Below are 20,853 nucleotides of genomic sequence, written 5' to 3'. Positions count from 1 at the left end.
ACATACCTTCTGATGAAGAGAAAGGACCATGTGTGGGAAACTGGCAAATTGGAAAAGCACAAAGAAAATGAGCTGACTGGAGAGATGCTGCCACAAGAGTTGGCTTGTTCCCCCATCATCAAACTTCTCTTCAGTCTCCGATCGCTCCATAGCATAAACCACCAGATCCACCAACTGATCCTCCAGCACAGGGCAGCGCTGCTTGTGCTGTAGGGTAGAGACCAAATACAGTATTCCAAAAGCCTCCCAGTTAGTTTCAGAAGTTACCAGTTAATGGGCATTAATTAACAGGAGGCTGAGAAGCATGGAATGAAGTTGAACTTAGAAAGTTAAGGTTAGATTTAGTCTATTAAAGCTGCATCACGTTATATTATCAGAGGATAAATTTCATTACAAAAATTATTTTTTCTAGTTTTACACAAAATATACTTCCCGTTCTCATTTTTCACTTTTACTACAGATACTATGGTTTCAGTTTGATAAGGGGCATTGCATATTAGAGGATTTTGTTATTTATCTTTTGGGAAAAAGCAGCGCATTTGGAAAAGTAGATGAAATTGAGATGAATACTATTAATAATTCAATCAAACTCAAAATATTAAATTTCTAAAGATATATACCTAAATAGCTCCCAGATTACTCAGTCTTTTTAATGCTTAATATTGATCTTTTTTTTAAAAAAAAATTATCTCAAAAGTTAATTTCCGCTCTTCCTTCTTAAATGTAAAACATAATGCAGCTTTAATTTCAAACTAGACTATTTAAAAATCTAAAACAAGAAAGAACTGAATTGAAACACTAAAATGAAAATGCAGCTTCCCTTTCTAGAGGCAAAAATATCATGGTTTTTAAAAGTGGTTTCAAAAAATATACTTTCACCAAAAGAGATAGGTTAAGCTATATTTTAAGCCATTTTCATATGTACTTTGTAACTATTATTATAACTTAGAAGCCAGGCAGTTGGAAGCCTTTCTAGTAAAAACTGCTACCGATATAGATATTTGCATTCCAAACTTCAGACAGGATTATCAATATTTTGCCATGAAAAAGGGATATGACTTTTTAACCTTAGGGAAAAATGCAAAATGGGGACAAATTTGGAAAAAGAAAAATACATAACATAATGAACAGCAATCCCCTTCTATTTTGCATGCTCTTTGCCAGCTCCAAACTTTGTATAGCTCCAATATAGCTGTACTTTTTTAAAGCATGCAGATACAACAAAACATCTGTCCAAAACAGTAAGCGTCAACGGTTGTTTCATATTTTTTTCCCAAAAACACAATGCCATGATCACAGTTCAACCACATTACAAGTTTACAAATAGCAATATTAACACCACCAGTTGAAACTACAGTACTTTTCCTCCAAATGTAATTATCATTATGAAGCAGAGCAAAGTGCAACAGACAACACTACAAACTATTTCTTAAACCAGCATGCAAAACTACTGTGTACAGGGCTTGAAATTCACTAGTTCTGCCAACCACCAACAACCTAAGAAATGTGTCAGACAACACAAATTTAGAGTGAGATCATTCAAAGAGTCAGAAAAATTTGTGAAAAGAGGGAAAGCCAGAATTTCCAGTAGGAATTTTTCACTTATGATGGGAATTTTTTTCTAGTTTAGAAACTAACCAATTTGTCATTTATTCGTCCTTCCATAATGGTCTTCCATCAATCTGCTTCAGAAAAAAAGAGCAAACTAAATAAAATTGGTTTTTAGCACCTGAGTTACTTTGGTGTAATCTTTGGTAAAAAGTTTTCTTTTTCAATATAGCTATTTAACTTAAAAAAAAAAAAACAGACTTTTTAAATTTTTTACCTACATATTTTAAAAGGGTAGTGATGATCATACAACCAGTAATTTAAGGAAAAAACATATTAATATTTTGATACAGTAAGAACTAGAAATCCTACAGCTACTGTTGCTGATTTTTCAATATTCATCATAACTCAAGATTTTTTGTTAATAATTTAATCACTAGGGAATCTCTATGGTGCACACTGTAATGTTGTATTAAGGGTAACAGAATAATGACCAGGATTAAATCTGTTTGTCAAGTGTTTTTGGTTAAAGCCAAGAATATTTCTCAAGTCAAGCTTAAGAACAGTCTAGACATGTTGCTTTGTTTATCTGCCAAACTTCATATTATCAAAAAAGTAAGACAAATAAAATATAAAATGATGTGAGCTGATAACTACTTCAGAAAGAGTTCACTTCAGTACTCAATTAATAAAAGACAAGTACATTAAAATTGACACTCTCCATCACATAATTATTTTCACAAAGTGGAATTTTAATGATCTGTGAATCAAGGTTAATTATCAATCACTAGAGTACAACAATTCTGTAAGTAAATGGTTATTCACAACATGCTTTCTGAAAACTTGCAAATTTAAGACTTTATGATACAGGGATACAGACTGAATCAGGTTGTTGACATCATATTAATATGGCTATTTAAACGAAACCTATTCTAACAATTCAACTTCTTCATAATAACTCAGACTGTAGTGGAAACTTATTTTACTAAAGATGAAAACCAGGAATGGAGAATTAATAGAGTGGTTTACATTAACTTCCATCCATGTCACTGATTCCTTTTCACCTTTATTGCAAATGGAAAATGATAATGACTTTCAGTCTTAGTAATACATATCCTTTATCAAGTAGTCCCTAACACTTTTCATATACAGGTTTGGTGGTAAAATTTTAACACATAGTTCTTAAGTGGGTTTCTTCAAATCATTTGTTTCAGTGCTAGAAATCAATTTTAAAGCAATACTTATTCAGAACAAGTTAGGAAGAAAAATCCTGTGTATCATTTATCACATGCTCTGCCAATCAAAACTAGGACAGTACGTCAGTTAACATCACCTTAAAAGGTGTCTCTGAGATATTAATAAAGTGCTATCTCAAGAGTTCATACACCACATACCAGTGTGAAGAGTATCTGTATTCTGAAATGTTCTTACACAGTAGAAAGAACACAAACTTTTGTGTGAACACACAAAACAGGATTTTTCCACTGTGCTCATTCCACCTTACTGGTCACACAAGTGGGCTATTTAGATGCTCTCAATGTGACCTATTTTAACATGACATAGCGCAATTCCTACTGGAAAATGCAAAATGAACAGCTCTCAAAAGTTTTCAAGCTTTCAGTAAATTGTTGCATTGCTAGAGAAAGGACAAGAAAGTATAGTGCAAGATACAGTTCTATAATGATAAAAGATGTGGTAAGATATTGTTTCTTTTATTTATATGCGTCTTAAATTGTGTTTTCTCATTTTCAACTCTATTTTCAGGTGGTAAAAATGATATATCAAATCAATCCAGCATATATTTTCCACTACCAAAACAGTTACTGATGAATTGTGAATTTTTGACAATGTTTACACTACAGGGGGACCAATACTAATAATGTTCTGTCAGCATTTCCATTATAAACTTTATTTTTTATGGATTTATGTCTTAGTCATAAACTTCTTTTAGGTTGAAACTTGTTATTAAAAGGATCAGATCAGAAGTAGTCTTTTCTAATTTTTTGTCAATTTTAGTCTAAGAGCTGTCCCCCAAAGAAAAAAGTTAATGACTAGCTAAAGATACCTGGGGTGAGGTTGGGGGTGGGGGGACGACGGGACATTCTTGCAGCTCAAATGACAATGAGTAGTACATTTTCCACAAAACTAAAAAACTAAGTATCGTATGACTAAAAAGTTCACTGCAAAAATTGGTTTTAAGACATAGCATGAAACATTTGTTTTTTCCAAATTAGCTGAATACTTACCTCTAACTCAAGTGAAAGTTGATCAGAATGAGGAAGTTGAAATTTGAGAGGGAAATTTGACAGATTATGGAGGTAACTGTCAGATACCGTAGTGTGAAATAATTTCAGTTTCACAGGTACAAAAAGGCTTGTCCAAATAAGAAAACATGGGTAAATTTTTAAGAAGGAAAAACTTAAAATAATAAAAGAGATACTGCTACTAGGGTGAGGTCTGGCATGCAAAGTTTCAACACTGAGCAAGTTTTATGGCCAAGCTATATGTCCTTAAAAATAGGGCTTTATAAATGGAAGCACTGGCACAACCTTCACTATAGTATTGCAAACAGTAACGCTATTTTATATAACCTGGAGAAGAATGTCTTTTTAAAATCAAAAAGCTGGTGTATTTTAATATGTTGGGCTCAAAAACTTTTAACAAAAATAATTGGAACCACTATTTTGCTTAAAATCTGAAAGGTGAAAATTCTTGGAGCAGACTTGGGACTATGTAAGAGTTTGGTTTGTAAAGTTTGGCCATCAAGATTTTCTCTCACCATAGGTAAGCTTCAACTGAGAAGAGCTCACGCTGGGAGGAGAACCCTCTTGGCAAATACAGACAAACAAGGGTGTTTGTCAAGCAGGTACAGGATTGCTTAAATCTTAGTCAATCCCCAAGTTTCAAAAATACCTGCCCTGTTCAAAGTTTACCACTCCAGCTTTTAAAAGTAGCAGATTTCTTTTAAAGTGCCCCCCCCACTTTTGTTTTGTTTTGTTTTTAATTTGGTTTTTGTTTTAAGGCAAAGCAACATAAGTAATTTTATTAATGCTGTTGTTTATTTGTGTATTAATAATCTGGAAAGATATTGGCCACCACAAATCTTTCCATCTCTGAAAATTCCACCAGGCTTGTTGTAGCCCTAAAGCATGAAAAACGGTAAAATGGAGTGGGAAGGAAAAACAATCCATCAAAACATAACAGGCTTTATGTGCCAGGTGTTGTCTTGTTAAAAAAAAAAAAATTAAAAATATATAAAAACAAACAACAACAAAAATACAAAAACAAAATCAATGCACCAAAAAATAACTCTCATATCCCAAGAAGAAATTCATTTTAGTGGCCTTGGTCTCAGCATGGTCCTGCCAATTTCAAGCCCCGACCATACATGTATTCTCTAAGTGGAATCAGTGGCTACAAAGCGGCCAGCGTATCGTTAGTCACAATACAACAGTAAGGTTGTGAACATACCTGAGCAATGTTCAAGGTCTAGAGCATTGGAGGATGGGCAGGACAAGACAGGACAGAACAAAAATAAAGGAAGAAAAAAAGAAAAGACAAAACAGTGACTATGAGGCCAGCCTCAAGGAACCCAGCGTCAGCACAAACCCTCCCACATGTTCAACCACTAAAAGCAAACATCAAAAAAGAAAAAAAGAAAAAAGAAAAAAAAAGCAGAAATGAGGCCACATTAAAGCTACCAAGGGCTATAAAAATGGGCACCCAAACAAACAAACAAAAAAAAGTCAAAAATTGTGGTTAGGTCATGTGTAGGTTTCTCTGGCAAAGGGTATACTTGAAACTGGCCTTATAGGAAAAAAAGCAATGCAAAATAAACCAACTTTCAATATATATATATATATATATATCCTTTTTAATTTAAATATTCTAAAGCAATATATAAGTGATAGGAAAATACATTGTTTAATAAATCAAATGAATCATTTAAAAAATCATCAAATAATTCTTAACTGTTTTGCTCAGTTAGCTATAGCAAAAGAAAGAGAAAGAACAGTGCAGACTCTATGCAGAATTTACTAGGTTTCCAGCATAGTACAGTACCTGCTTATTTAAACCTAGCATATTGCAGACCATATCCCTGGAATAAGGCTGCTCCAATACATATCTCAACAAAGCAGTCTGTGGTTCAAACAGATCCTTTAAAGAAAATAAAGAAAATTATTGCTTCAAAATTAAAATAAATGTCAATTCAAATAATTTAAAATTGGGATCAAATAATCCTCTACAGGCATTTGTTACCTTCACACAGTAGGCAGTATCTAGTGGGAAAAAATCATAGGGTTTTAGTATTTATAGTTAGTATGTTCCCACCCCTCATTTGGAAAGCTGTAACTGAGGTGACAGGACTTGCCTAAAGTCACACAAAGTTGATAAACTTAAAAAAGACTGTAGCTATAGGCACATTCAAGTCCAAAACATCACTGCATAGAAAATAACTTTTTTTGCTCAGACAACTAACCAAAGAATGGAGGCAGTTTCCAGTCACTCTTCCACAAGTGCAAACACAAACATGTTTGCCAAATTTGAGAGGACAAATGACTAAACAGCACAGGATATAAATATAGACTCCAGATTCAGACTGTCTACCATCTCTTAATGGAAATAGTAAGGTAACAGTTACAACAAGGATTGTTTCAAAGCTCTTTGACAGTGTCTGTCACTTATTAAGTGAACACTAAGCTTATCTGTTTCCACTACTATTGGTGATTATGAATTCCATTTGGTTTTCTTTTTTTCATATCACAAGATTGTGCTGACTAATAGCCCATAACTGTCAACTTGCTTTGACTAGTTTTTCTTTATGATATTTGGAGAAGTTTCCTCACCACTCTGTACATTATTTTAATTAACATATTTACATGAAATATTAAGCGTTCCCACATGTTGCTCTGCTACCACTTGAATACCAAAAATAATATGTATTTATCAATTTTTTGTAGATTTGTCTTTGTAGATTACGTTTCATTTTAATATTGTTTTTTTTTTTTTTTTTTTTTTTTTGGTGTGTGAATTTTCACTTGTATCATTTACCCTCCTCCCATTACTATCACTTAAAGAAAATTAACAAAGAGCTTACTTTTCAAAACTTAAGGACACTGCAAATGTACTTTTGGTCCTTGCTTTTTAGTGGAAGAATGAAATTAAGGTTTCAAGTTAAGAGCTCACATTACTAATTCCCAAGTACTTTACCACAAGTGGGTCACTGGAACATAAATAAATACCCACAATAAAAAAAAAAAGTTATACTTAAATACTGGAGTCACTTGATAATCTATAAGCTATCTTTCATGAAATATTTGTTTATTCAATCTATGAAGAGACAAGTTAGTATCACACAACATACATTCCAGGACGAAGATTGTTAGATGGACTGAAAGTTCTATAATATTTAGCACATACCTTATCATAAGGCAAAAGGCCTTTTAATGGAAAACGAAGAGTAGCTGGATCCAGTTTCCATGAATTACAAATGGCTCCTGAGTTATTCACAACTGGCAGAAGGCTACATCGACCTGAATGTATTTAAAACTGTATTTAAGTAAACTTAAATACATAAATGCAGCAGTGCCTGCTATTTCATTCTGTAAGTACCATCCAACTGTAAACTTAGTTAATGAATAGGCATTGGCTTTGAAATTTAACTTTGAAATCTGGGAGAGAAATACTGTTTTGTTTTGTTAAGTCCAGATAGTTAAGATCAACTTGTACAATGCACCCCTAATGAAAATTATATTGCATTTGTTGAACTGTTTAGGGCAGACTAGAGGTCAACAAACTATAATCCATGAGCCAAATCCAACTTGCTCCCATCTTTGTAGTTTTACTAAAACACTACTTCTGCACAACGGCAGGGGTGAAAAACTTTGTAACACATTAACTCATAAGATCTAAAATATTTACTGTGTGGCCATTTATAAAAAACAGTTTATAGATCTATAGTTTATAGTTTACATATCATTACTAACTGTACTCAGGATTTTCCTAGAGACCTTAGATGCAGCATATAAACATCAGCCCACATATCTAGCTGCTTAGCACCTTAAAATCAACATCTTAAAGAAATGTTTATTTTAATGAAAGACACACACCAAAAAAAAAAAAAATTAAATTAAAAATACAGAGACCAGAGCACTGTTTACCTCTGGTTTATGGTGGTACAGGGAATTGAACATGGAACGTCATAGCCTTACATATGAAAGTCTTTTGTAATATTTAGTTTATGTTAACAGTTCTAGAATCTAGAATGACATTTGGTTCAAAGCAAGCACTTAATATTTAGTTACTGAGTTAACAGTAGTTGGTACATATTTCCAAATCGCTTACCATAGGTTATCATAATTTCTAGAAAGAATTCAAGAGTTATTTATTAGAATTGCAAAACCTGACAAATCACAGGCTAATTTGAAGGGGAAAAAAATTCAAAGAAGTTAACGAAACATGAAAAGATGGAAAGAAAACAAAGAGTGTATGTATGACTGTCAGTGGTGTGAGTCTGACAGTCTTCTGCACTATCGCCAGAGAAAAAGGCAGATTGCTGAGATTTCCAATCGCTTGATGTCTTTACCAACTCTAATAAAAAGTTCCCCCAAATCACCAGAAAACACATATACTAGAGTAGTTTATACCCAGTTGCTTTTCTCTTCCTACACTTAGAGCAAAAAGTATCTGTTGTATCATTATTTTCTAAATTTTACAGAAAGAAACTATGTGTTCTATTTATTTGTTTATTTATTTTTACCAGAGCACTGTTCAGCTCTGGCTTATGGTGGTGCAGGGGCTTGAACCTGGGACTTTAAAGCCTCAGGCATGAGAGTCTGTTTGTATAACCATTATGCTATCTATCTACCCGAGCAAAAAGTATCTGAAAACAAGTAAAGGGTTATTAAGTTTCCAGAGTTACAGAAATGTGAAGCCACCATAACATGTACAAGATGGCATCCTTCAACCCAGTTCAACAGTCAGATCACTTCTTATTTATATATTTTATCTTATTATTTAAAAAAAACAAAACATTATTTACTTTATTTCATAGAGCAGAAAGAAATAGAAAGGGAGGAAAGATGGAGAGAGAGACAGACACCTGCCACCCTGCTCCACCACTCATGATGCTTCCCCCTGCAGGAACTTGGTTCCTTGTGCACAATAATATATTCAGTCAACCAGGTGTGCCACTACCCAATTCTCATGCCTACATATTTTAAGTTATAATCCTGGGCTACCAAGATAGCTCACTTGGGAGGTGAAAGCTTTGCCATAAACACAACCCAGGTTTGAACAGGGCCCCCACCACCCTGGGGGAACTTTTGGTACTATAGTATCTTTCCCTGTATCTCTCTATCTTCCCTTCTACCTAAAAAAAAAAAAAAAAAATGCCTGGAGGAGTAAAGCCCCTGTGAAAGCAATAAATAAATAAATATGAGAAAGAAAAAAAAAGAAGTAAATAAAGTGCAATCCTACCACAAATGGAGTTTATCCTTGCTGTAGGCCTGAAGGTATCCACAAAGTCTGAGACCAGGTTTCCAAGCAACTAAAAACAATCAAACAGGCAAAAATACTAAGTAAGAATAAAAATAAAGTCAAGACTGTTGTAAAGATAATAATCATTTATATATAGTGAGGTAATAAGTAAAGATTTAGGACAATGTCTGGCACACAATAATTGAACAAAAGTTAGTTCTCCTCTGCTTCCTTCTGAACAATTATCAGTGCATCTAGCCTGGAGCTAAACCATGTGATATCACTAAATTCTTAGATATTTGATGAGATGATGCATATTTTTTTATCACCTAATATGTAAAGTGTCTCAAAAGAACATAGGGGAAACAAAATAAATACATCAAAATTATTTTTAAAATATACCTTACTCAATGATAGAAGTGTCAATTTAAAAAATAGCACATAAAAATAGAATATCAACTTTTTTTTTATTAAAACTTTCATCATTACTTTACAAAATGTAAAATTTACCCAGTGTGGAAGCTTTCCTTCAGGATATAGTTTCCTGATTTCTGTGACTGCAAAATAGGCTGGTAATAAACAAGCATTTCTCTCCAAGATATATGCTATAACCTAAGAAAAATAAAACACAATGTTTTTTTATCTTGAATAGTCTCACATGTAAGTACTTTTAAATGCAATAATGGCAATCACAACAAAAGTACTAACAAGTCAAATATTTTCATGGATTTACTAGGCTTAAATTCTAGCATAGTAAAAGTCATCCACATGTGAAGAATGTCAAAAATGAATTAACAAAAGACTAAATTGTGAAAGATTAGTAAATAATATTGGAAATGCTTTAAATATTGGTAGGCTCGAGAGACTAATAGGTCAAAGCAACAACTTTTGCAGCATTACTGGAAAAAAAAAAAAAAACATCTTTTAAAACCATGGGTTAAAAAATAGTTTAATTTCTATATTGTTGTTTTCATAATTTAAAATCATATTAAAATTTCCACTTGAAATGTTCATACAAATAACTGATTATAATTATCTATAAAGATAGAAGTGATTCCTATATAAATTAGCATATGGAACATTCCACAAACCACCAAAATTTTAACAGCAAAAACTATTTAAAGCCAGACATTGCCAAGGTCATGATCAATGAACCGCAGACATGTCTAAATTACCTCTTTTGCTGCCAGAAGCTGTTGTACAACAGCTGAACTCACTGTATTGGGAATCGTCAAGATTTTCTCCAAAATCACTTTTAAGAGATCTCTAACACCCTGATAACAGGAAAAAAGACAGGGGTTAACACTAATGTCTTCTGTGCTAGTTAAAATATATACTAAGTTTTCAAGATTCCATATTCAGAAAAAAAAAAAAGCTATCCTCAAGCTTACAATCTTCCTCTTTTATGAATAGTTAAATCAAGTCCTTCCTTTCTTTCCCTTCTTCCTTCTTTCCTTCCTTCCTTTTTTATTTATTTTTTACCAGAGCACTGCTCCACTCTGGCTTATGGTGGTACAAGAAATTGAACCTAGGGCTTTGGAGCCTCAGTCAAGAAAGTCTGTTTGCATAACTATGATGTTATTTACCCCCACCCTTAAATCAAGTTCTTAACCCAACCAAACAGAAATCATGATCCAAAACAGAATTCTAAGAATGTCTTATAATTTGAATGAAAAATTAAGCCTTCTCTGCTCACTAAACTTTGAGTTTCTATTTTTAAAAGAATCAAAAAGGCTTAATTTGTACTTATGGAAAAAATTATTTGAATAGGACTAAAAACATGAATGATAGTATTAACCTTTTGAATAATGTCCCTATCTGCACCTTCCCTTTGTTATAATCTGATTTTATTTTTCCTTGTCATCCATCTAGCAATTCAATCTCTTAAACATATAAAACAAGACTACTCTATTAGTTGTGGTTTTTTTTAACTTATTTTTTTTTAAGATTTTATTTATTTATTAATGAGAAAGACAGGAAAGAGAGAAAGAACCAGACATCACTCTGGTACATGTGCTGCCTGGAATGGAACTCAGAACCTCATGCTTGAGAGTCTTATGCTTTACCTACTGCACCACCTCCAGGATGATCACCTACTCTGTTGTCATCTCGTTATCTAGTACCAATTGCATTATTTCAGAGCAGAATTTGATGTATAAGAAATCTCACTTAACTCGTAATTACTGAGTAAACTTGGTGATCAATCTTATAAACAAAGACAGACCTATATGTATAGACAAAATGAAAAGCAATTACAAAGTACCATAGCAAAGTAAAAACTGTGTTTAAACTACCAAAGAAAACTGAGGTATGAGTAAGGTGAAATTAATAAGAAAGGGCTAGTTAAATTCAATTTTGTGTTAAATCTTAGTGTGCATCAACAATTATCCAAGTCATTATCAGTTAAGAAATTTAAGGTTAAACAAAGTGCAGACATAAAGCACAAATCTAAGTTGATTGAATGAAGCGTGCTTTCTGCTAATATGGTATCTTGAAGTATATTATGAGATAAAATGTATACAATTGCTTTTGATCAAGAGCACAGTACTTGAAAGACTCCCAAGGAAAGGAACCAAACACACCCATCCAAAAAGGTTTGTATATACCTATATTCATAGCAGCACAATTTGTAATAGCCAAAACCTGGAAGCAACCGGGTGTCCAACAACAGATGAGTGGCTGAGTAAGCTGTGGTATATATACACAATGGAATACTACTCAGCTATTAAAAATGGTGAATTCACATTCTTCACCCTATCTTGGATGGAGCTTGAAGGAATCATGTTAAGTAAGATAAGTCAGAGAGAAGGATGAATATGGGATGATCTCACTCATAGACAGAAGTTATAAACCAAGATCAGAAGGGAAAACAGTATGCAGAACTTGAGTTGGTGTATTGCACCAAAGCAAAAGACTCTGGGGTGGTGGGGAGGGTTCAGGTCCTGGAACATGATGGCAGAGGAGGATCTAGTGGGGCTTGAACTATTTGGGGGGAAACTGAAATATTATGCATGTACAAACTACTGTATTTTACTGTTGACTGTAAACCATTAATCCTAAAATAAAGAAATTAAAAAAAAAAAAAAGTACCAAGGAACTCAAGAAAGGTGAAGCAGGTGTTCCCTTCAGTACCTAGATACCTACCTCCCTTCTCAGTTCTACACCTTGCTCTGTGCTCTTACATTGGAAAGAGGACCCAACATCTCTAAGATTAGTGACATGAAGGGATTCAGAATCTGTTTGGTGAATCACTGACTCATCATGAAAATGGTAGTCATCTGCACTTTTAAGAATGTTGGGAGGGGAAGAGAGGTTTGAGAACCACTGAGCAATTTTAAATCTCCTAGACAAAGTAAAACAATAAAACACAGATTTTATAAGTGCTTCCACTTAATTTATTCCATCTGAAAATAAGACCTATGCAGTAGTAAATTATGTCTGAAAGTGATTTACTTTTATAATTAGAAAAAAAAATACCTTGTAATCCACTCCTCCAATTATTTTTCGAACCAGTTTAAATGTTAAGGCCCAAAGCTGTGTTCTTTCCCATTCAAGTGTGTCCGAGTTTATCAAGGATTCACAAACCATTCTAAACAAAGAAAGACCCCATTCTAGTTACAAAAAAAAGTTTTTGCAAGTTCTAATAACATCTAAGATCTCTATATTCTGAATATTATTTTGTCATTGTATTTTCCTAAAGATACATCTTTCTCATGTATGCTTTTTTAAAAGCATGTACACTCTTATACATTTTTTACTTGTATAGAAGATTAAACACAAAATAGAACTAAGTAATACATTTTTGCTAGAGGGAAATATTGATATCATTTTGGATCCGAATATTTTCTTTTCTTTTTTTGTCCCCCCACCAGCATTTCTCCCCACCCCAATCCCCATCCCAAGCATTGCTCTGCTCAAGCTTATGGGACTGTGGGGGACTGAACCTGTCTTTTTGCATAACCATTATTCTATCTCCCCTGCCCAGAATGTATTTTTACTTTCTTTTTTTTTTAATTTTTAAGGGTTTTTATTTTTACTTATTTTTAAAGATTTTATTTGTTAACAAGAAAAGAGAGAGAGAACAAGAACCAGATATCATTCTGGTACATGTGCTGCTAGGGGCTGGGACCTCATGCTTGAGAGTCCAGTGCTTTATCTACTGTGCCACCTCTAAGACCACCAGATTGTATTTTTTCTAAGATAACTGCAGTGCAATTTTTGATCCCAAATGTACTTCTGTGACACTGACACTCCTTCCATGGGAAGCAAAAAAAAAAAAAAAAAAAAAAAAAAACAACAAACCCCAAAACTAAGTGTTAAGTAAGGCATTCAAGGCAAGACTTCTATAGTTTTTGATTAGCCCTCTTGAATGGCTGGTCTTTGATTCATCAAGATGTAAAAAGTCTAGGTCACATGGAAAAGGTATGTGTAGTTTTGCCTGATTGTCTCAGCTGAGGATCCAGTTAACAGCAGGCACTAACCATCAGACATATGAATAAGGAAGTCTTTGTGATAACTCCAGTGATAGCAACAGTCTGATGATAATCACAAGACCTTGAGAAAATACTGCTTACTAGACTGAATCAACAAACATAACTATGAGTGTTAGTAATAAATTGATAACTTGTGCACTATTATATTTGCATGCCTGAGACCTCAAAGTCCACAGGTTCAGTCCCCAGCACTATCCTATGTTAGAGCTGAGCAGTGCTCTGGTTTTTCTCATGAAAAGGCAAACATTTATAAAGTAGTAAAATGAATATGATTATTACATTTTAAGGGGTAATTTATTAATGAAAGACTGGAGGGAGAAAGAAAAAAACTAGAGCACCACTCAGGCATATACAATGCAGGACTGAACTCAGGAGCTTATGCTTGACAGTCTGACATTTTATCCATTGTGCCACCTCCCAAGTCAAAAGAATGATTACTATTATTATTTTATTTGTTTATTTATTTATTTATTTTTACTACCACCAGGGTTGTTGCTGAACTCGGTGCTGGCACTATGAACCTACCACTCCCAGTGGCCATTTTTTCTTTCTTTCTGTTTTTTTCCCTTTATTTCTATTATACTTGATAAGACAGAGAGAAATTGAGAGAGGAGGAGAGGAAATAGAGAAGGAGAGAGAAAAAGATAAGACACCTGCAGGCTCGCCTCACTGCTCATGAAGCGTCCTTCTGCAGGTGTGGAGAGGAGGCTCAAACTCAGGTCCTTGAGCATGGTAATAATATGTGTGCCACTGCCTGGCCCCCTAGGATGATTATTATTTTAAGCCATAGTGTTGAAGTAGTTCAAGCTTAGCAAAAGTTAACTAGAACAAGCTCATCAAAGTAAGTGATCTTAGCCCCTGAACTGAAAGCTGGAGTTGTGACGCTTTCAGTTTACAATTCTAACAGCACTGTATCCTAGAAACTAAAAGAAAGTCTAATTTCCTTACTCATTCCATCCTTTTTTTAAAAAAATATATATTTATTGGGAGTTGGGCGGTGGTGCAGCAGGTTAAGCGCACGTGGTACAAAGCGCAAGGACTGGCTTAAGGATCCTGGTTCGAGCCCCTGGCTCCACACCTGCAGGGGAGTCGCTTCATAGGTGGTAAAGCAGGTCTGCAGGTGTCTGTCTTCCCCTCCTCTCTCCATTTCTCTCTGTCCTATCCAACAACAACAACATAATAACAACAATAATAACCACAACAGTGTTAAACAGGGGCAATAAAAGGGAAAATAAATATAATTTTTTTTAAATCATTTATTTATTGGATAGAGATACCCAGAAATTGAGTGGGAAGGAGGTGACAGAGAGACACCCACAGCGCTGTTTCACTACTCACAAAGTTTTCCCTCCGTAGGAGGGGACTGGTGGCCCAAACCCCAGTTTTTGTGCATTATAACATGTACCCTCAACCAAGTGCACTACCACCTGCCCCCCATCCTTTTTTTTATAGCAATCTTAACTAATTTTCAAACATTAATAAAAGAAAAGAAAATCTTCTATATTGTTCAAACCCACCATACCTGGGAGGAAGAAGGCCAGTCTCAACTGCCACTGCTAAGCAATCATAAAGAAAGGAAATTCGCTTAGGACTATGCTGGCTATGAATGAATTTAACAATCCACTGGATACACTGTTCATGAGATTCCTGAAAAAACAGAAAATGATCATATTTTATATAATCTAAGATACAGAACAAATAGTTAACACAGCACATGGAAATACAGCAAGACTATGAATGAGACACTCCACTAGAGGCATACATGGACATGACAACTTTTAATTTTTTTAAATTTTATTATCTTTATTTATTTATTGGGTAGAGACAGCCAGAAATTGAGAGGGAAGTGGGTGGCAGAGAGACAGAGAGAGACCCCTGCAGACCTGCTTCACCACTAGCAAAGCTTTCTGCCTGCAGGTGGGGACTGGGGGCTCAAACCCGGGTCCTTGTGCATCGTAACATGGATGCTCAACCAGGTGCGTCACTACTAGGCCCCATTAATTGGTTTTTTATTGCCACCAAGTTACCACAGGTGCTTGGCGCTGGCACTATGAATCCACCACTCCCAGTGGCCATTCTTTCCCTTTTCTTCTTTCTATTCTATTGTATAAGACAGAGAGAAATTGAGAGGGGTGGTGCAGATAGAGACAGTCACCTGCAGACCTGCTCCAGTGCATGTGAAGCATACTCTTTACAGGTGGGGAGGGAGGGTTCAAACCCAGGTACTTGTACATGGTAATGTGTGTACTTAACTTGGTGCACTATTGCCTGGCCCCACAAGACAGTTTTTTTTTTTTTTAATCGCAATGAAAACCTTCAGATTTAAGTTTTCAGTAATATTAAGCTTAACATGTTTAATCATATAAAAGTCCCTCCAATTATACCACATGGGAACCAAAAGGAGTTAGATTTTTTTTAACCTATTCAGTCAATAGAAAAACTTAACAGATTGTGTAAGACACTGTAAACAGTGACATGAATGGAAAATATAATATATAAAATATAAGTAATTTTGTCACTGGGGGGTGGGTTTATAATGGGATAATACTTTAGAATCAGAAGAATTTAGTATGAATCTAGTCGTTAAGTGTTCAATTAACTATGAAAGAAAAAAACAGATGAAATGTCTAGGTTGACATAATTTTAAATGTGACAGACTCTTATCAGCTTATTTTCTAAATTAACTTCAAGAAGAAACTATATGCATTGCTCCTCTGCACTACCACTGTTATCTATACATATGGATAGCTAAACATGTAATGCTGACTTAGAAATACCTTTACAAATACTTCCTGGTTCATCCAGAATACAATTTTTAAAAATTACTGAAGTGTAATGAATTATTATTTTGGAAAGATGTTCAACATGCATTCAAAAGAGATGTTTTGGACAGACAACAATGTAAAATAATTTGTTAACATCCTCTTGTGATTCTATAAAAAGAGATCATCTCAGACATTGCCAAAAGATATATGAATTGGTAACTTTCTTGGAAAGATATCAGACAATTTTTATTACCATTACAGACAGATATACCCTTGGTGTAGTAATTCTATCTTAGAATTTCTTCTGTGTCCCATATAAAATATTAGTCATTTAGCATTTCTTTAAATAGTAAAGGAAATACATATACTAAATGTCTACCAGTTAGGGATTTGTTAAAGTAAGGTACAGTTATACAACAGAATTCTATGCTATAACAGAGGAAGACAGGAATATTTCTTAATGGATCAATGTAGGTTTTCCTTTCTACCAAAGCATGACTTAGCTCTGGTTTATAGTCATGCTAAGGACTGAACCTGGGCCCTTCGAGCCCCAGGCATGAACCTTTTTGCATAACCAATATGCTATCTCCCCAGCCCTAGAATTACTTTCAAAATGTATTATTAAGGTGCAAAAAACAATGTACTAATGAATACTGTATGTAGCATGTGGTCACTGTCCAAAATTACTCTACAGACAGCAAATACCTCTAGAGGGAAAGAAACAAATGTAAGATATTGAATACAGGGAGTCAGTGGTAGCACAGTGGGTTAAGCGCAGGCCTACACTACAAATCCACTGCTCCTGGAGGCCATTTTTTCCATTGTTGTTATTACTATTGGATAGGGCAGAGGGATGCATTGGATGGACCTTCTCGTGGTGCATCCCGTGAGTACCCATTCATTGGGGAAACTGACGATCCTTCCTAGCCGACTGAATCCACATGGATCCCAGTCACTTTCAAAGCCAGCAACAAGCAGCTCCTGACAGCTTTCAACCTGACCTGTTGACTGGCTCCAGAAGAAGGGCAAACGCTAGAAGAAGAAGGGCAGAGAAATTGAGAGGGGAGGGGAGGGGAAGACAAAGAGGGGGAGAGAAAGACTCCTGTAGAACTGCTTCACTGCTTTGGAAGTAACCCCCTGCAGGTGGGGAGCCAGGACCCTGAACTGGGAGGGAAATGATGATTCGTTTGCAAGACTGTTATTGTCATGTGTAATCTGCTTATTCCCATGATAGGTGTTGGTCCACACCCTTCACCACCACTTTGTCTTGCTCCACCATAGAACACTCAAGCCCCTTCTTTCCCTTTTACAGTCCTAGGCTTTGCAGCAATTGACCATAGCTAATCCACCCTGCATTTTCCCTTTCTCTGTTCAAGTCCCATCCATTATCCATTATTCCTTCCTTTGAAGTATGACCCTGTAAAGAATCTTACATTTTGTCTTTTTTTTTTTTTTTTACAAATATTGACTTATTTATTTCCTTTTGTTGCCCCTTTTTATTGTAGTTATTATTATTGTTGTTATTGATGTCATTGTTGTTGGCTAGGACAGAGAGAAATGGAGACAGGAGGGGAAGACAGAGAGGGGGAAAGAAAGACAGACATCTGCAGACCTGCTTCACCGCTTGTAAAGCGACTCCCATGCAGGGAGAGCCGGGGGCTTGAACCAGGATTCTTAGGCTGGTCCTTACGCTTTGTGCCACCTGTGCTTAACCCGCTGCACTATGGCCCGACTCCCCACATTTTGTCTTTTTGATGGATATACTTTATTGGTAACTTTTTTATTACTAGATATTACTGTACCTTTCCCTTGTTTTTATTATGGTTATCTTTTTGTCTTTGTTATAGCATGGATGTACCTTTATTAATTTTTATTGTTCTACTAGTGATTTAATAATGATTTACAAAATGAGACAACAGGGGTATAATTCCCTACCTTTTCTACCACCAGAGTTCTGCATCCCTATGCCCTCCATGGGAAACCACAGTATATTTCCCAAGATCACAGATAAGAGCTGACTACTACTTGACAACGCCTCCTCTTACACACACACACACAGACAATTTTTTCTACGGTCCTGCTTTCTCTTCCTTTCTATTTCACACCTACACCTCTTACTACTTCTGAGTGTCCTTCCTTTTGTTCCTCTTCTCTCTCAGGGTCCTGATAGAAGTGGGGTTCAGAGCCCTCTGATCATCTTTCCCATCTCTATAGAAACTTGATTTTTTTTATTTATCTAACTAAAACATTGTTATAGGACTTGCTAAACTTAGGCAATCTTTTCTCTAGGTAAGATTATATTTTAGTACACTTTCAGAACTATGAAAAGGAAATTTTAGAAAACCTAGAGATGACAGTTATTTGCCTAAGGAGCTTTACTTTCTCTTCAATCCTTATCAGATATCCAAATGTTCCCTGCACTTCCTTGGTCAGCTGCCTGAAGGTGGGTTTCTTTAACTGTATGAAGAGTTTAATCCCAAGAGGTGACTTTGTGGGCTGTGTTTTTTTTAATAGTATATCTGTATCAATTATGTTCCAGTCCTTTTTTTTTTTTTTCTGGTATTATCTTTATATACTGGATAGAGAGAGCTACAAATCGAGATGGAAGGTGGTGATAGAAAGGGAGAGAGAAAGAGAGAGAGAGAGAAAGAGAGAGAGACCAGCAACACTGCTTCAACACTCATAAAGCTTTCCCTCTGCAGGTGGAATCTGGAGGCTAAAAGCCAAGTATTTGCATATTGTAGCATGTGCGCTCAACCAAGTGAGTCACCACCTGGCCCTTGTATCAAGCTTTAATAGTAAAAAAGTTATTCTCTCTTTTGAGGTGGGCTAAATAAGTTAGAAAGGAATGCAAATTATTTTATATAATCTAATCTGTGGGAATTCTTGAAAGCACCCTATCTTGTCTGGTCATCAACCTGACTTCTCAATCTAGGTTTTCCACCGGAAGTAGACAGATTGAGACAAATAGACTCCAGAATAAACAAATAAACAGCAGCAGCAGTTTCATTTCTCCCTTTACTGGAACACCATAACAGTAACATCAAAGTAATGTGGAAAAAAAAAAGTCAAAAAATGACCAAGGATTGAATGCAAGTACTCACCTGAGAAAGGCCACCCCAAAACTGTCTGAAGGCCCCTAAACAGCTAACGAGTTTTGTTCTTTCATCTTCCGGGGTGTCCATAAACATACTAAAGGAAAAAAAATATTCACCACAAGTAGTTTGCAAAAGCATTTCAATCAAAAACTGAAAATCTTGCAAAAAGACTTATATAAATCACACACACACACACAAACACACATCTAATATGCATATTCACTCACCCAGGGAAGGCCTCTTCTATTATCTCTGTCTTCTGCAAATAATAAAAAAGTAAACAATATCAACTTTAAAAAAATTATTTATAAAATGGAAACAAGAACAAGACCATAGGATATGGGGGGTATAATTCCACACAATTCCCAACTATTTTTCTTTGTTCCCCCCTGAAGGAGGAACAGACTTCTGCTGAAAATGATACAACGTAAGCTAAGGCATTTCATTATTAGTGAATATCCCACTTAGCTTACACTGTGATCATTTTTACCGGCCCAGGCAGTAGCGCACCTAGTTAAGCACCAGCATCACAGTGCACAAGGACCCGGGTTCAAGCTCCTGGTCCCCACTATCATGGGGAAAGCTTCATGAGTGGTGAAGCAGGGCTGCAGGTGTCTCTCCCCCCCCCCAATTTCACTCTGTCTCTATCCAGCGATAAGTAAATAAATATATTAATAATAACAACTGATTTTTGTGTAAAGATCTCTTGAGTATTAACTTTGCATACAAAAAAAAATGAATCCTGCAACCTGGATAACTCATTTTTGAATCCTAGTCATTTTTTTAGACCTTTACCATTATCTATTACCATAATGATCTGGTCGTACTTTCATCTTCAAATGAGGTTGTTCTGTCTCTCTCTTATGTCCTGTTGCATGCTTTCCTGTACTAACTGGAACTCTGAGCAGTACAAAGCCACACCCAGAGAAGAACATTTTTTTCCTAATCTCGGGGAAAATGCAACTAGTCCTCTTAGTCCCCACCCAAGCACCCAAGGAGGGACAGGTGGGAAGGAAGCTGCTCGCCTGTCACTCAGCGCTATGTGCTCCCAGGAGACTTTGAACTTGACACCTGACAGGACCCCCCCTAGCCCCACCCCCAGATCTCCCCCAGACCACCCCCCAGCCCCACCCCCAGATGCCCCCCAGACCATTCCAGTCCTGAGCCCGCGCATACTGGGCTTCACAACAAAGAAGTGCGGGCCGAGGCCCACTCCCTCCCTGAGTCGCTCCCCAGACCCGACATCTCCGGGTCCCACTCACCACCACCTCCTCAAAAATGCTCTGCAACTGCGTCTCCATCTGCACCATCGCCCCCACCACTCCCCGGAGACCTCGGCTACGCCCGGGTCAGGCCGGAGCTCCGAGACCCGAGCGGAAGATGATTATAGAGACGCCTGCAGTGCACAGCGACAGGTCCGCACTCCGGGTACTTATCCCTCTGATCCCTCCACCAAGACTAGCCCTCCCA

The 20,853-nt window shown here is 35.9% G+C and overlaps 1 protein-coding gene across 2 annotated transcripts in view; it reads right to left on the bottom strand.

Moving 5' to 3' along the window:
* MED23 (mediator complex subunit 23) overlaps positions 1–20,853 on the bottom strand; it is a 56,963-nt gene extending 36,110 nt beyond the window's left edge. The window contains exons 1-12 of one of the 2 annotated variants that reach the window (XM_060190445.1): positions 20,646–20,853; positions 19,611–19,642; positions 19,390–19,477; positions 15,043–15,167; positions 12,505–12,616; positions 10,203–10,301; positions 9,538–9,639; positions 9,028–9,097; positions 6,970–7,082; positions 5,611–5,706; positions 5,020–5,037; positions 7–207 (exon numbers count right to left, since the gene is read on the bottom strand). In XM_060190445.1, the coding sequence (XP_060046428.1) occupies positions 7–207; positions 5,020–5,037; positions 5,611–5,706; positions 6,970–7,082; positions 9,028–9,097; positions 9,538–9,639; positions 10,203–10,301; positions 12,505–12,616; positions 15,043–15,167; positions 19,390–19,477; positions 19,611–19,642; positions 20,646–20,693 (1,104 nt within the window). In that variant the 5' untranslated portion in view covers positions 20,694–20,853. The remainder of the gene's footprint in view (positions 1–6; positions 208–5,019; positions 5,038–5,610; positions 5,707–6,969; positions 7,083–9,027; positions 9,098–9,537; positions 9,640–10,202; positions 10,302–12,504; positions 12,617–15,042; positions 15,168–19,389; positions 19,478–19,610; positions 19,643–20,645) is intronic. The other variant, XM_060190446.1, reaches the window with a different exon arrangement.

This window comes from Erinaceus europaeus, chromosome 4, assembly GCF_950295315.1.
Source record: "Erinaceus europaeus chromosome 4, mEriEur2.1, whole genome shotgun sequence".
In the NCBI taxonomy this organism is placed as follows: Eukaryota; Metazoa; Chordata; class Mammalia; order Eulipotyphla; family Erinaceidae; genus Erinaceus; species Erinaceus europaeus.
The sequence above is the reverse complement of the archived record's forward strand: the minus strand, read 5'-3'. Positions and strand labels throughout refer to the sequence as shown.